This window comes from Coffea arabica, chromosome 4c (genome assembly GCF_036785885.1).
Source record: "Coffea arabica cultivar ET-39 chromosome 4c, Coffea Arabica ET-39 HiFi, whole genome shotgun sequence".
NCBI classification, from domain to species: Eukaryota; Viridiplantae; Streptophyta; class Magnoliopsida; order Gentianales; family Rubiaceae; genus Coffea; species Coffea arabica.
In genome coordinates this window covers 604,627-619,866 of record NC_092316.1, presented here as the reverse complement: position 1 = coordinate 619,866, position 15,240 = coordinate 604,627, and the positions used below count along the sequence as shown (strand labels likewise).

At 49.2% G+C, this 15,240-nt stretch overlaps 2 protein-coding genes across 2 annotated transcripts; one reads left to right on the top strand and one right to left on the bottom strand.

The window, feature by feature from the left end:
* The first annotated feature begins 1,181 nt into the window (after nt 1-1,181).
* LOC113739453 (uncharacterized) lies at nt 1,182-5,001 on the top strand. The gene is made up of 5 exons (XM_027266672.2): nt 1,182-1,418; nt 1,552-2,191; nt 2,602-3,115; nt 3,207-3,288; nt 4,277-5,001. Exons 1-5 carry the CDS (start codon nt 1,362-1,364, stop codon nt 4,499-4,501), a joined length of 1,518 nt encoding a protein of 505 aa, XP_027122473.1. The 5' UTR covers nt 1,182-1,361; the 3' UTR covers nt 4,502-5,001.
* Nucleotides 5,002-9,180: 4,179 nt separating this feature from the next.
* On the bottom strand, nt 9,181-14,862 carry LOC140005020 (uncharacterized). The gene has a single exon (XM_072045088.1). The coding sequence runs from the start codon at nt 14,860-14,862 to the stop codon at nt 9,181-9,183; it is 5,682 nt and encodes a 1,893-aa protein (XP_071901189.1).
* Nucleotides 14,863-15,240: the final 378 nt, after the last annotated feature.

Below are 15,240 nucleotides of genomic sequence, written 5' to 3'. Positions count from 1 at the left end.
GTCATCTTTCCTGGATTTTTGCAAGTTCACAAAAATCACCAGCGTAGTTTTTAGAATCGAATAACCTCCCAATAAAGTTTTATGTTGTTTACATTAATGTCCCCGTCTGTTAATATCAACCACACATGTGCCTCTGCTTTCGAGGGTGCCTCTCTATCAATAATGCTACAGAGATGATGAGAGGTTCTATACTAGTATCAAAATCAAAATGCAAGATGCGACAAACTGCAATAAATAAATCGAAAAAGCTAAAGGAACAGAGGTCATCGTACTCTATATATATATATATATATATATACATACGTGTGTGTACATGTATATATATGTACATGTACACACACATATATATATACATACGTGTGTGTGTACATGTATATATATGTATATATATATATATACATACATATACATGTACACACACACATATATATATACATACGTGTGTGTGTACATGTATATGTATGTATATATATACATACATATACATGTACACACACACGTATGTATATATATATATATATATATATATATATATGTAAAGAAAGAAACCAGATCAATCTAATTATTCTTCACCTCGAGGAAAGTCAATAAGAAACTTTTTATTTTTTACAGTAACGATGATGTTCCTGTAATTTAATCTATTATATTTTATAGAGAAGGAGAGGTTAAAGAGATTATGTCGATAACATTCTTATAATCTAATCTATATATATAAATAATTATTAGGTATATAGATTTGATCTGATTAAACTAATAAAGTGCTCTCTCACCTTTTTTAAATTTTTTCACTTATAAGTGGGATTCACACCCCAACTTGCAGCTCAAAAAAAAAAAAAAATACTAAATCCCTTCTCTTTTTAGTGGCTACTGAGCTTTGGCTCAGTGTGGTTTGCCGCAGGAATGAAGCAAAAATAGCTTGCACCACTCAATGCTGCCAACACACTTTGTCCTTTGGTCAGATACACCACTCTCTAGTACTCCTATATGCGAGCGTATTTTCATTTTCCTGGGGAAGCAAAGATCATCGTCCTGCGGTACATTTTAGTCATTGTGAACTGTACTTTACACACAAGCTCCCCACTGGTCAAAACTTTTTCCTACTTGAGTAGTCCTCTTCCCCTGTTACGCAGCTTACGCTTATTCATTTACACCAAACTGCCTCAGTCACTTTCCTATGGCAGGGACTTTTCTATCAAAGTTGATCCACATTTGTAAAGCCATCCAGCTCCCCAATGCCTCTTATTATATAGATTCCATTTCCAATAAGAGAGATTATAATACTAGAGAGCAGTAGAGGCTGGTCTCTTTTGCCTCCATAGTTGATAGTTATACCTCTACTTGCTCATTCCTGGCTCAAAAACATGGATCTCAAAGGCCCCAAATACTATGAAGATCCACCGGTCTTCCCAGCTCAACAGGTGAAATATAAATGCATCCCATTCCCATTTGCACTTCCCTGCATTTCTTCTTTTCTTACCTCTTTTTCCGGACATGGGTTTTGCTTGACAGTTTCTCTATTATTTCATGTGCATTATGGGTTTGTGACATTAGGAAGCAACACTAGTAGAGGGCAACAATTTTTTCTACAGCACGGGAACAGAGAACCCCTTTCTGGACCATGCAATCCATGAACCTCTGTGCAGACTCAATCTAAAGGAAACTTCTGATTTTGTCAAGTCATTTCCAATGAGTAGCAATGGAGCGGAGAGCCGAGGTTTCTTGGACGTGCCGGCTCAGAAAAGGAGAGACCTGGGACTGAGTTCGTTTTCAAAGAGGAATAATGCAGATGCCCCTCCCACACCAGGCAGGCCAATTTTTAGCTTTAGCGTTGGCAATTTGTCAAGAAAGAGTTTCCCTTCCAAGTGGGAAGATGCTGAGAAGTGGCTCATCAGTGGCAGCTCTTGCCATGACTCCCCAGCTCATTACCACGGCTCAAGGCCTCCGTTGCATCAGTTTTGCTCCTCAAAGATGTCCAAGCATTGCAGTAATGAGTTTAAGCCACAGCAGGCTCAGCCTGAGCCGGAGTTGTTTGCTGAAAAATCAAGGGTCATAATAGATGAAAAGGTCTCTACAGTTGTTACAACAGCAGGCCTCCAGGGGCTTTTACCCCCTTTCGGCCATCATAACTCATCTGCTGGAGCTTTCAGTGAAGGGTCAGCCTCAGCTGCAGCAGCAGACGTACTGCTAAAAGGTCAAAAGCTTTTCTATAATCTTTACCCCATTGCCTTTGTGGTGTAATTGTTATTGTGCACACAACAATTTGTATGCTCCTTTTTTTTATTTTGGCCTTGTAAAAGCCCAAGTGATGCGACTTTTGAAGCTTGGCTACAAATGCACTACTACTAATTAACAAGAGACAAGGTTTGGTAGTTGCAAATTAAAAAGGTGTCTAAGTAAATATCCTATGGTGAAAGGGGAAAAACAAAAAAGAAAAAACTACTCGATTATGGTATTTGTTTTCCCAGCACACTTCGAAACTTAGGTATCCCGACCCAAACTTGGTTAGTTTCGAGTTTTTGAGCCAGAGCAGAAATTGTAACGTGGATATGCATTCTTTCTTACTAATCTTTGGACAATCATTTGTTAATTTTGCTATGGCAGATAAGTTCACAAACGAGGCGGATCCTATTTTCCCCAGCTTTAAATGCTCAGAACCAATGAAAGAAGGATTTTTATTTGGAAGTGCAGCAGGAAAATCGACCAAAGATGCAGCAACAGAGGCAGTGAAGAATGAGGTCAAGCACAGGGACATTGGAACAGAAATGACTCCACTTGGGAGTTCTACCACTTCAAGATGCCATACTCCATTCAAAAGTACGTCGCCCGTGCGCCACAACACTCCTGCCGATAGGTCTGGTCCATTAGTCCTGTCGAATTCCAGTAGCACCACTACCATTGACATCACGCAATTGCAAGAGTGCCATTTAGCCAAGTTGCAGTTTGGAACAGCGCCATTTGATTCTGTTACGTCGAATTGGAGCTCGAGGGAAGAGGAGGAAGAGGAAATATCAAAGAGCTTGAGGCACTTTGATCTAACCAATGACTGCAGGAAGAGTTTGTCGGAGTCCAAGGCTTATGCATGGGAAGAAGAAGAGAAGGCCAAATGCTGCATTAGGTAAATTAAAGAGCCAAGTTTTTTTCTCAAGTCTATTTACACCCTCTTATATATCCAGAAATACAAATTGATTGTGCTAATATATCTTCAGGTACCAGAGGGAAGAAGCAAAGATTCAAGCTTGGGTGAACCTCCAAAGGGCAAAGGCAGAAGCTCAATCAAGAAAACTTGAGGTACCCTTTTGGCCTTTTCTTGGTTCCTGGTGGGATTCTTCTTGGATAGATAAGCATTATGCTCTGTGCCAAAATATACATGCATTCGAGATGTGAAGCTGTGAATTGATTGGTTTATTTTAAAACTGAAATCCCCCAGCCCAAAACAGCTATAAAATTTTCATTCTTGCAAGAAGGCCAGATCAGTCATGCATCTTTCAAAGTATCATTATTGTTCCATATATGCAAGCAATACCTCGGAAACGTTGTGGAAATATGCATATGGGAACTTGGGTTCTGTAAGGAAAACTCCGTTAAGAATTCAAAATCCGCTGCCCCCCGAGTCCGAGACTATACGTATCTGTTAGTGTAATAAACATATAGAACGGCTGGATTATGTTGACTATAGTTTGGAGAATTTGTCAGGCTTGTTGCTGGATTGGTCTTCATCGAGCCACCCGCTGCTATAGAACACAATTTTTTTCCTCTGTGGTCCAAAACAAGTTTCTTTATTCAGCCATTTTGTTCATCCAGCGTGCATCACAGTCTTCCTTCTCTCTCGATGAGGGAGAAGAAAGCACGATAATCCCTGTAGTATACTCTGCATAATTTTAGTTTTATATGGTTACGCGTAATGACCCCTACTTTGGGAAGTCCCAATTCCATGTGAGGGTGCAGCAGTGGCAAAATTCTAGATAAACTTTGTCACATTTGCATGAACTAATGGATAACATACTTGAGACTAAATTATTACTTGTCGATAAACAAGGCCAATAAAAATCAGTGCTTTGTCCATTTAACTGATCAAACCTTGGAATCCGTAACCAAGAATTTTTTAATGCAAGCTTTCGTGCAGAGGACTTGCTAATTAGCCCTAGCAGAATATCTTAAGATTGGACTTTTTGTGGGCACTTGCAGTTTTTTTGTCTCAATCTGATGGTAATGATGTTGTCAGCATTGTTATCACTTGCACATTTTTTTGTTTGTTTAACATGTAAACAAATACCAGATGAAAGTAGAGAAGATGAGATCAAATTTGGAGGAGAAATTGATGAAGAAGATGGCAATTGTCCATAGAAAAGCTGAGGAGTGGAGAACTGCTTCCAGGCTTCAACATTCTGAACAAATACAAAATGCCAATGAGCAAGCCCGGAAGATTACCAACCGCCAAACCTCATATATCACTAGAAACAATTCCTGTGGTTGCTTTCCCTGTAATAACCATCACATTTAGACAACTAGCAGGTGCAGCATTTGTACCTCAAGCAATCTTAGGAGATAAAAAAAAATCCAGCTAGAAATGGTTCCTTCCCCTAGCTCTTCCCTGCTACATAAACATCTCTCGTCTCAGTAAAAAGGGCAGGGAAGGGTAATTATGTTGTGGATACATGAGAAATTATATGTTGGATTGAGTAAATTAACTTTGGATGTGGACTAGCATTTAGGTAGGTTCTATTTGTTCTTGAAGGTGAAGCTGGTAGAATCCTAAATCCCATGAACCCAAGATTTTCCGAGCATTGCTTCGCTGCCTTGTCAGTGGTCCTGAACGTCAGTCACGGGTGCACAAATTCAAGAACATCTACCTACCTTTATGTTTATTGGTGGAGCATCTTTTATTTATTTAATCAAGAACAATCGAGACCCAGTGCTCCTGAATTTCACGGTTGAAACTCGAACCAAATCAATACCAACCCAGCATGAGTTACTCATATATCATCTATCAAATCGTGATAGTCTATACATTAATATATATCATCTATCAAACTATCACCATTGACGGTACTCAAAACATATATGTAAAGTGAAGATCAATTAGCTATCAGTATAATTACTAGTAGAAATTTTCAGCTATACATTCAGTTTTCTTCGCTCTTATATGCTGTAAGATTCTACAAATTATGCGTATGGTTTCCTAACAGGACGCAAAGACACCAGCATCCATCATAATGTGAGACATGTGAGGAGGGGAATCACATCACAGCATGCATGCATGCATGCAGCAGTAGTAGCTGGTCGACAAAGAGCGCCATCCCCCACCCCCAAAGCCCCCATACGTACGTTTCTTTTTGAATTTGGAGCGGGTGCTATCCATGGCTAACAAGCTGCTGACACCACATTCCAATTTTCTGATTAGAGAAGGCAAAAAGCTTCCAAAATTGCTGAATCACCATGAGGCCCAAGAACACGTCTTTGCACCGTCAACTTTAGCTCTTGTCTTTTCATAAAGCTGCATACTGAAGAAACCATTCCTATCCCCAAATATAATACTGGTACTGCTAGTCTGCTACCCACTAGAACAGTAAGTAGTTTCCTCTCTCTCTGTCTCTAAGAGCAGAAAGTAGCGGTATTTGGTACATTGGTACACTGATAGGTTTGTCCTTCTTTATCGTCTCACGCTTTGGGTTTACAACTTTACATTGGTGAAAGCTCTGATGATGCGTCTGCTCAATTCACCAATGTTTTGTATTTGTTTAGGCTGACCAAAAAAAAAAAAAAATAACGCGGCTGGCCCTTTATACGATTGAACCTCTCTAACCTAGTCGCAAAAGTTGTGCAAAAAATGACTTCTTGTAAAATTGTATTCGGCTCGTCCACCCACAGCAATAATCGACCAAGCCGAAAATTCCAGCTCCAACGCCACAAACCCTTCTAATTCCCATGACCATAACACTACTAGTGTATGTATTTTAAGTCTGCGGCTTCGGCTAATTAAGATGTTATAATTATGAGTAGCGTACCTTGTGTTTCTTATGGGTGTGGTATTTATAGAACACCAGGTGGTAGTTTCCTGGTAGGACAAGGAGTCCTTATTGGAGAGGATAAGCCTCTAGGGCTCCACTACCCAGCTCTGGTAGACGAGGGCTCCGAAGCCCATCAGGCCCATCCGCCTGGGAGGCGGCGCTCGTCTGGTCCTGCAAGAGGACCTGACCCCTAGACCAGCCCATCACGTCAGGACTCTTGGGCCGAGCTGACGTGTATGCGGACCGGGCCGATGTGCTCATGGGCTCCACTACACTAGCCCCCCCTCTAGTCTAGAGTCACCGAACAGGCGCGTGAATCTAGGCCGACTTTCAGAGCGTCGCGTCAGCTCGGTGCGGGCCCCTGTCAAGGAGTGGTGCAAGCAACCGTCGCGTCGGTTCGTGTCTGTCACCTCAACCGTCGCGTCGACCAGTTATGGCGGTTGGGAACGGTTCCCCATAAATAGTTCAAATAAATGCGCGCCCTCTCGTCTTCCCGCCCTGAGAATCGCCTATAAATAGGCCCCTTGGGCGTCATTTTCACTCCTCCTTCTTCGCTCTATCAGTTCGCTCCTTTCACTCCTAGCTCGCTGCTTCAAACTTTTTTCTTTCAGAACACGTCGGGTCGATCTTCCTTAGGAGCCCAGGGTTAGTTCGGCCCTCCCTAAATCAGCTTTTCATCCGATCTCCTTCCATCAGTAAGTTTCCTTTTCCTTTTTATGTCTTCTTATAGTTCTGATAGCTCTGACGTTACCAGTTCGGCCCCTAGGCACAGAGCAGCTAGCCCCATACTCCTAGATAGCCCCTCTCCCGACCCTTCAAGTTCTTCTCCTTCCACTTCATCTGGGTCAGTAACCGCGCCTTCTCCCATACAATCTCCTGTCCAAATAATGAGCCCGGCCGAACAAACTGCCCAGCCTCTAGTCGGGGCTGCGGAACAGGCAGCTCCAGCTCAGATGGCCGCGGGGACCTCGGGAGGACCTAGTGGCGACTTTGGAGAGGTCGACACTATCCCCCCTGCCCTGGGACAGAAGGAAGTTGACGGGCTGGCCGAAAAATATGAAATCCCAGCCCAGTTTGAACCTAGGGCTGCCCTACCGGGGGAGGTCGCCAGCCGACCTCCTCCTGGCTTCGTGGCGATCTATAGGGACCAGCTGATGGCTGGTCTCCGCCTGCCTATTCCCAACTTCTTCTTCTTCATCCTCACCTTCTGGGGCATCCGCATAACTCAGGTCATCCCCAATGGTGTTCGCTCCATTATAGGCTTTTTCATCCTCTGCCGAGCACTAGAAATTCCCTTTTCCCACGACCTGTTCCAAGCCTTCTTCCAGATGAAGGTCAGCGGGAAGGTGCCCGGGTGGTTCTACTTCGCCCGTAGAAGTGGAGCAAAAACCCCCACCCGCGAGCTGTTCACGGGGGTACCTTCCTCCATCAAAGACTGGAAGCGTTACTTCTTTTTTGTGAAGAGCCTGGGCTTTCCCCCTCTGACCTGGAGGGCGGAGACTCAGGTTTCGGATCCACTTCCAGATCCGCTCCCTGTAGCCGAGCTCAGCCGCCTACTCAGCTCAGACGAGAAGCTGGAGGTGAAAGAGTTCAGCAATGCCCAACTCTGGGCGGCGGGGCTGATCCGAGCTAACCCCTCAGATCCCTCGCCAGAGAATAGGCCGCTCTCGCCAGACGAGCTGACCTCTTGTAAACGACCTGGCCCTCCTTTTCTTTCCTCTCTTTGTTTTATGCATCTACTGACCTTCTGGTCTTCTGCTTTTTGCAGTGAAGAGGTTTTCTTCCCTTCTAACCATCGGAGGAGCCAGCACTCCAGGTGCTACTACCCAGCCCTCCTCAGCCATTCCAACCAGCTCGGCACCAGTTCCGACGCCTCAGCCAACTCCTGCTCAGTCCGCCAAGGCTGTCGAGGCTGGGAAGAAAAAGAAGAAGAAGACAACTGCCAAGAGGGCAAGAGTGGAGACGACCTCCTCCCCAGTTCAGGAAGAGAGGTCCACGCCCGAACCTGGTCAGGGCGGTCACTACGGCGTGAATACTGCCGAGGAGCAAGCCCGAGCTGACGCTCCTCCTAACCTGTGGCAACGCCAGAGTTCTACCCTGCTATTCGACCCACAGACGCGGCTGATCACGCACCAACACCCAATGCACTTCTGTCCTCAGTGGAAACTCTCCATAAACGACCGAGCTCAATTCCCAGAGGTGGCCAGGGAGCTCGCTCAGGGGGCCATCCTTCCAAGGGACCACAGCTTGGTCAAGGCCATGGAGGCGTCTGACCTCCTCGACTATTATTACACAGGCGCGGCCCAAGTGAACTTGGTTGGTTCCGAGCTGGCCAAGCGCTATGAGGGCCTCCTCCCCCTGATGAGCGAGACGAGGGCGGCCAATGAGAAACTGCTCAGCCAGAACGAAGCAGCTGTGGCAGAAGCTGAAGGTCTGAGGAAGCAGCTCGCCCAGGCTCACTCTAATTTTGAACTGGAGCTAAAGAAGAACTCCGACCTGACCTCTCAGCTGCATGGGGAGCAGAAGAGGAGCGCCGAGCTGTCTGCTCAGGTCGAGGCGGCTAGGACTGAGGGAGCCCAGGAGGGCGTGCGGGCCTTCCTCAGGTCGGAGGATTTTAGGGGCGACCTGGCCATCCTGAATACTCCCGTGCTGCATCATGGGTATTCTCAAGCCCTGGAGGAGGTGCAAAGGCTGGGTTTGCCTGGGTTTGATTTGGGCAAGTTTCCCAGCTACAACCCCCTGGCTGTGGAGCAGCTCGACCGCCTGGTGGAGGGTTACACGCATGGACGGAAGTTGGCCGACCTGGTTGCCGATCCTCAGCTGCCAGTAACCACTCCTGAAACCGATCAGGAGGAGGAAGAGGGCGAGAACTAGAGTAGGAACTTAGGATAGGATCTGAACTGTCAGTAGGCAGTTCGTTTTGTATGAGCTTTGCTCTTCCTCTGTGCAATTCCTTTTGTGCGAGCTTGGCTCCCCTTTGTACAGTTTTATTGAATGAAATGAAAAGGCCTTTCCCCTTGCTTCATTCTTAGTCTTATTTGCAAAAATCGTCACAAAGTGCATCAGGTCGGTCCAATACCGACCTGAGGAAACTACTCCCTAATGATGAAATAACTTTTTAGCCGAATACATTAATAACAAAAAGGTCTTGACCTTGGGACGAGCTGTCCTCTTAACGAAAAATCCTCAAGTTGGAATTGTGCCAGGTTCGCGGGAGCACTTCCCCGCTGAGGTGGGCTAACTTGCAGTGCCCAGCTCGATCCGCTTCTTTCACCACATAGGGACCTTCCCAATTTGGGTCCAGCTTGCTCGCGCCCAGAACCCGACTGACACTATTCTTTCGTAAGACCAGGTCCCCTGGTTTGAACGACAGAGGTCTCACCCTAGCATTGTAGTGCCGCGCGATCTGTCCTTTGTACTTGGCCATACGTATGGCTGCCTCCTCCCTTCTTCCTTCCAGCAGATCCAAATTAAGGCGCAGCTCATCTTCATTGTCCCGAGCTATGAAATTCTGAACCCTGCCCGATGGAATTCCTATCTCCGCAGGGATCACCGCCTCTGCTCCATAAGTTAGAGCAAAAGGAGTCTCCTGGGTAGCAGTTCGGGGAGTGGTTCGGTAAGCCCACAATATGGTTGGCAGCTCGTCCATCCACCCAGTTCGGGCGAATTCTATCCGTGTCTTCAAACCGTGCAGGATGGTTCTGTTGACGTTTTCGACCTGTCCATTGGCCTGAGGGTGGCCAACCGAGGTGAAGTGCTGCCGGATCCCGAGCTCCGAGCACCAGTCTTGAAGAGCGGTGTCAGCGAACTGACGCCCGTTGTCAGAAACCAGGACATGAGGTATTCCAAACCGGCAAACGATGTTTTTCCAAAGGAACTTCTGCACCGACCTGCTGCTAATGGTGGTAAGGGGCTCGGCCTCCACCCATTTGGTGAAATAATCCACTGCCACTACCACATGTTCATAACCCCCAGGAGCTCGGGGAAACGGACCCAACAGGTCGACTCCCCATTGGAAAAAAGGCCAAGGACTCTGAAGAGGGATCATCTCCTGAGTTGGGACGTGATGGATCGGCGCATGCAGCTGACAGGATTTGCACCGAGCTACCAGGTCGGCTGAATCCAAGAAGATGGTCGGCCAGTAATATCCAGACAGCATTCCCTTCTTGGCCAGAATCCTTGGGCCGACGTGGTTTCCACATATGCCCTCGTGCAGCTCCCGCAGGATGTAGTTTCCTTCCTCCGGAGTGATACACCTCAGCCAGGGGCGCAGGTAAGATTTCTTGTAGAGTACCCCATTCGAGAGCTCATATCCCCGCGACCTGAGGAGGACCCTCCGTGCCTCCGCCCGGCTTGGAGGGAGTTCTCCACTAGCCAAGTACCGCACGATGGGATCCATCCATGAGCCCAACACTTGAATAACAGCTGCCTCTACCTGGTCGTATGCCCGATTCCTGACAACCTCTACCAGGACTTCTTTGTTCAATGTACCGACCGAGGTGGAAGCCAGTTTGGACAGAGCATCCGCTCTCTTATTTTGGCTTCGCGAGACCTGCTTGAGTGTGAATACCTTGAACTGAGCTCTCAGCTCATGCACTTTGGCGACATACCTCCTTAAGGGCTCTTCCTTAACCTCATAACGTCCTCCTACCTGATTCACTATTAGCTGCGAGTCGCTGTAGACTTCTATTGACTCGGCCCCCAACTTCCGAGCTATCATCATCCCTGCGATTAGGGCCTCATATTCGGACTCGTTGTTAGAGGCCCTGAAATCAAACCTCAGGGCGTAGGCCAGCTCATCCCCCTTGGGGCTAGTCAAGAGAAGCCCTGCTCCACAGCCTTCCTTGCTTGAGGATCCATCCACGAAAAGCGTCCAGGTCGGGATGGTCCGATCGACCTTGCCCGTGACCTGTTCAGCATCAACAGCCTCTTTGACCTGCTCGGCCTTGGCTCCCTTTGTGGCCTGTGCGACCTCGGCAAGTCCCTCGGCCTGCTTGGCCTCGACTGCGTCTATGGTCTGTTCAGCCATGAAAGCCTTAGCACCCTTTGTGACCTCGGCAGCTTCTCCGACCTGTCCGGCCTCAGCCACGTCTTGGGTCGATTTGGTACCGGCGGCTTGTACGACCTCGACAGCTCCTCTGGCCTGTTCGGCCTTGGCTGCGCCTCTGGTCAGCTCGGCTGGCGACTGCTCTTGCCCAAAGGAGATTCCTTCAGCTATGAAATCTGCCAATGCTTGAGCCTTAATGGCCGTGCGGGGTTGGTAGCTAAGATCGTATTCAGACAACTCCACTGCCCACCTTACCATTCTTCCTGATGCATCAGGCTTTGAGAGAATTTGCTTGAGAGGCTGGTCGGTCATGACCACCACGGGGTGAGTTTGCAAGTAGGATCTGAGCTTCCGGGTCGCGTGCACCAGTGCCAAAACATACCGCTCAATTGAGGTGTACCTCGGCTCCGCCCCCTGCAAAGCCCGGCTGACATAGTATATGGGCTTCTGGATTTTGCCTTCTTCCCGAACTAGTACCGCACTGATCGCCTCCTCCCCAACTGCCAGATAGATGAATAAGACTTCTCCTTGTGCGGGAGAGGTCAAGGCTGGCAAGCGCGCGATGTGGGCCTTGAGCTCGTCAAATGCGCGCTGGCACTCTGGAGTCCACTCGAACTGGGGACCTCTCCGCAGGGCCCTGAAGAAGGGGGAACCTCGGACGGCTGACTTCGACAAGAACCTGTTCAGGGCCGCCATCCTGCCAGCTAGCCGTTGGACCTCTTTTACGTTTCGAGGAGGAGCCATGTCCATGATAGCTTTTACCTTGTCGGGATTAGCTCTTACCCCGTCCTTGGATATCATGTACCCCAGGAACTTGCCCGACCTGACCCCGAAGGTGCACTTCTTGGGGTTCAGCCGCATCCGCGAGCTCCGTAGAACGTCAAAGATCTCTCTGAGGTCCTTGATGAACTGATCCTGAGTTCGGCTTTTTACCAGCATGTCATCCACGTACACTTCCATATTTCGGCCGATCTGGTTTTTAAACAGCTTGTTGACCAGCCGTTGATAGGTCGCACCTGCATTTTTCAACCCAAATGGCATGGTGGTATAACAATACGTACCGTATTCGGTGATGAAGGCAGTCTTCTCCTGATCTTCCTCGTCCAGAGCTATCTGGTGATAACCTTTGAAAGCATCCAGAAAGCAGAAGATCTCGTACCCCGTGGTAGAGTCTACCAACTGGTCGATACGAGGGAGGGGGTAACAATCCTTCGGACAGGCCCTGTTCAGGTCGGTGAAGTCTACACACATCCTCCAGGCCTTATCCTCCTTTTTGACCAGCACGGGATTGGCCAACCAGGTCGGATAGTAGATCTCCTTCACAATTTTGGCCTCCAACAGCTTGCCTACCTCTTCTTTGACGACCTCATTGCGCTCGGGAGCGAAATTCCTCTTCTTTTGCTTCACTGGCCGGATGTTTGGATCAACGTGCAATCTGTGAACTGTCAGCTCGGGAGGGACTCCGGGCATGTCATCAGCACTCCACGCAAAAATCTCGGCATATTCCTCCAGCAGAGACTCCAGGGCTCTCCGAGTCAGCTCGCTCAGTCCAGCTCCGGTCTTTACCCCACGATCAGGTCGCTTGAGACAGATGGGCAGTTCGACCAGACTCTCATCCGTCTCCAACCTTTCCTCCTTTTCAGCAGGCTCCCAGGGCTCCAGACAGGTCGTCTGGGCCACCAGCTTCTCCTTGCCTTTGAGGGTTGCGATGTAACAGGCCCGAGCCACCTCCGGGTCCCCCAGCACCTCGGCCACCCCATCAGGCGTTGGGAACTTCATGCTAAGGTGCAGGGTCGAACAGACAGCCCGGAGTGCGTTTAAGGTAGGTCGTCCCAGTATCATATTGTAGGAGGACGGCTCCTTTACCACCGCGAAGTTCACCGGGACAGTTCGGCACTTGGGCGACTCCCCTACCGTGACCATGAGGGTTATCATTCCTTCTGGCCTGACTGGCGGACCTGCAAAACCTATCAAGGGAGTTCGAACGGGGATGAGCTGCTTGTCTTCCAGCTGCAACTCCTTGAAGGTTTTGTAATACAGCACATCGATGGCACTCCCATTGTCGATGTACACTTTCTTTACCTTGTAGTTACACATGATAACTTCTACCACAATTGCTTCATGGTTATTGGAGGCTAAGGGTACTGCGTCCTCTGGCCCATATATGATCTCCTCGTACACCTTTAATCGCTTATTCGAGCTCTCCCCGCTGGGAGGAGGCCGGTTGTTTCGCCGAGCAGTGTGGCTATCTCCTCCAGCAGGTCCCCCCGCAATGGTGTTGATCACTCCGGCTAGGTTCTGGACCCCCTGCTCCGGAGTACGATCACGGGGACCTCGAGGTCGGTCGTGCGAGCTAGTCGTCCGATCTCGCTTGAAACCTCCTTGCTTCTGATCTGCACGCCCGTCACGGACGAACTGCCCAAGATGACCTCTCCGTATCAGTTTCTCGATCTCCCTTTTGAGGTGCCGACAGTCCTCCGTGTCGTGCCCTACGTCCCTGTGGTACGCACAATACAAGCCCTGGTCGCGCTGAGCTTTATCACCCCCCAACGGCCGAGGAGGGCGAGAGATCCCTTGCTGCTCCATTACAGCCAGAACTCGAGCTCGGGGCGCGGTGAGCGAAGTCCAGGTCTTCTCTTTCTCCCATGGTTGGCTCCGAGGCAAGCGCTCGGGTATGTTCTTGCGGCCCTGACCTGTCCGTGACTCCCCCAGGTCGGCGCCCTTCCTGCGCTTGTCATCCCGCAGCCTTTCCTGGACGCCCTTCAACCGATTGGCTTCCTCGGCATTTGCCTTCTCATGAGCTCGGTCTAGCATCTCCCGGACGGACTTGGGAGGTCTCTCTACAAACTCCGTGTACAATTTCTGCTTGCGCAGCCCATTGACAAAGGCTGCCATCACAACCTTGTCATCTCGGTCACGTACCTGAAGGGATTCATTGTTGAAACGCACCATATATTCACGCAATGACTCCTCAGGCCTTTGATGAACAGTCATCAGGTGAGCCGTGGTTTTGGAATAAGCGCGAGAGGAGACGAACTGGGCCGCGAACAGCCGCGCGAGCTGACTGAACGACCGACCTGACCTGGGGGGCAAACCCTGGAACCACTGTCGGGCCTTTCCCTCCAAGAACATCGGGAAGGTCTTGCACCTAACTGCATCCGCAGCTGTCTGTAGGCGCATCTGAGTCAGGAACGCGAACAAGTGATCCTCCGGATCTGTGGTCGCGTCGTAGGATTTCATGGTTGGTATTTTGAACTTGGCAGGCAGAGGGTAATCTTCGATATCCGGTACGAAAGGAGAGGCAGTGTACCTATCCGCCTCCGGATCCAGCAGGAGATCCAGTTCATCCTGGACCTGATAATTCTCCTTCCTATGAGGGTCCTCCATCCGGGCAGGCCTCAGAACGGGCTCCGGATGGCTAGTTCGGGAATTCCTATGAGAGGGCTCTGGCACCGGGACCTGCTCGCGTGTAACTTCCCTTCGCGCCCTCTTCGACCTGGGGCTTCCAGATCGGGATTCCGAACTCCCTGTTCTGCCCGTTTTCCGCACCCGACGCTCCGGACTGGGAGGGACCCCAGATTGTCCCTTCACTGCACCAGATTGTCCAGATTGTCCCTTCAAGTACGTCACAATAGCCTCAAAGGTAGGCAAGTTCGCGGCAACCGACTGCACCAGTTGTTCCGGCGAGATCTGCGAGAGCTCGACCCTTGCCTCCCCTGTGTTGGCTTCCTGGTGAACTTGCTGGGGACCGCCCTGTGCGTTCCCCTCAGCACCATCCACATTCCTCTGAGATCTAGTCTTCGGCATGTTGTTCGCGAAAAAAGAGAATACTTGTTTCCCACAGACGGCGCCAATTGATGCGACTGCCGAAGTGAAGATCCGAACTGAGCTGGTTGAGCGTCCGACCTGCACGTGAGCGAGCTGCGGGGCTGAGTCCCCTGTAGCAACTCCGACGATCAAGTCAGAACTAGTTTGTAAGTAAAAAAAGTAGAGTCTGCACTATGAGTAGCGTACCTTGTGTTTCTTATGGGTGTGGTATTTATAGAACACCAGGTGGTAGTTTCCTGGTAGGACAAGGAGTCCTTATTGGAGAGGATAAGCCTCTAGGGCTCCACTACCCAGCTCTGGTAGACGAGGGCTCCGAAGCCCATCAGGCCCATCCGCCTGGGAGGCGGCGCTCGTCTG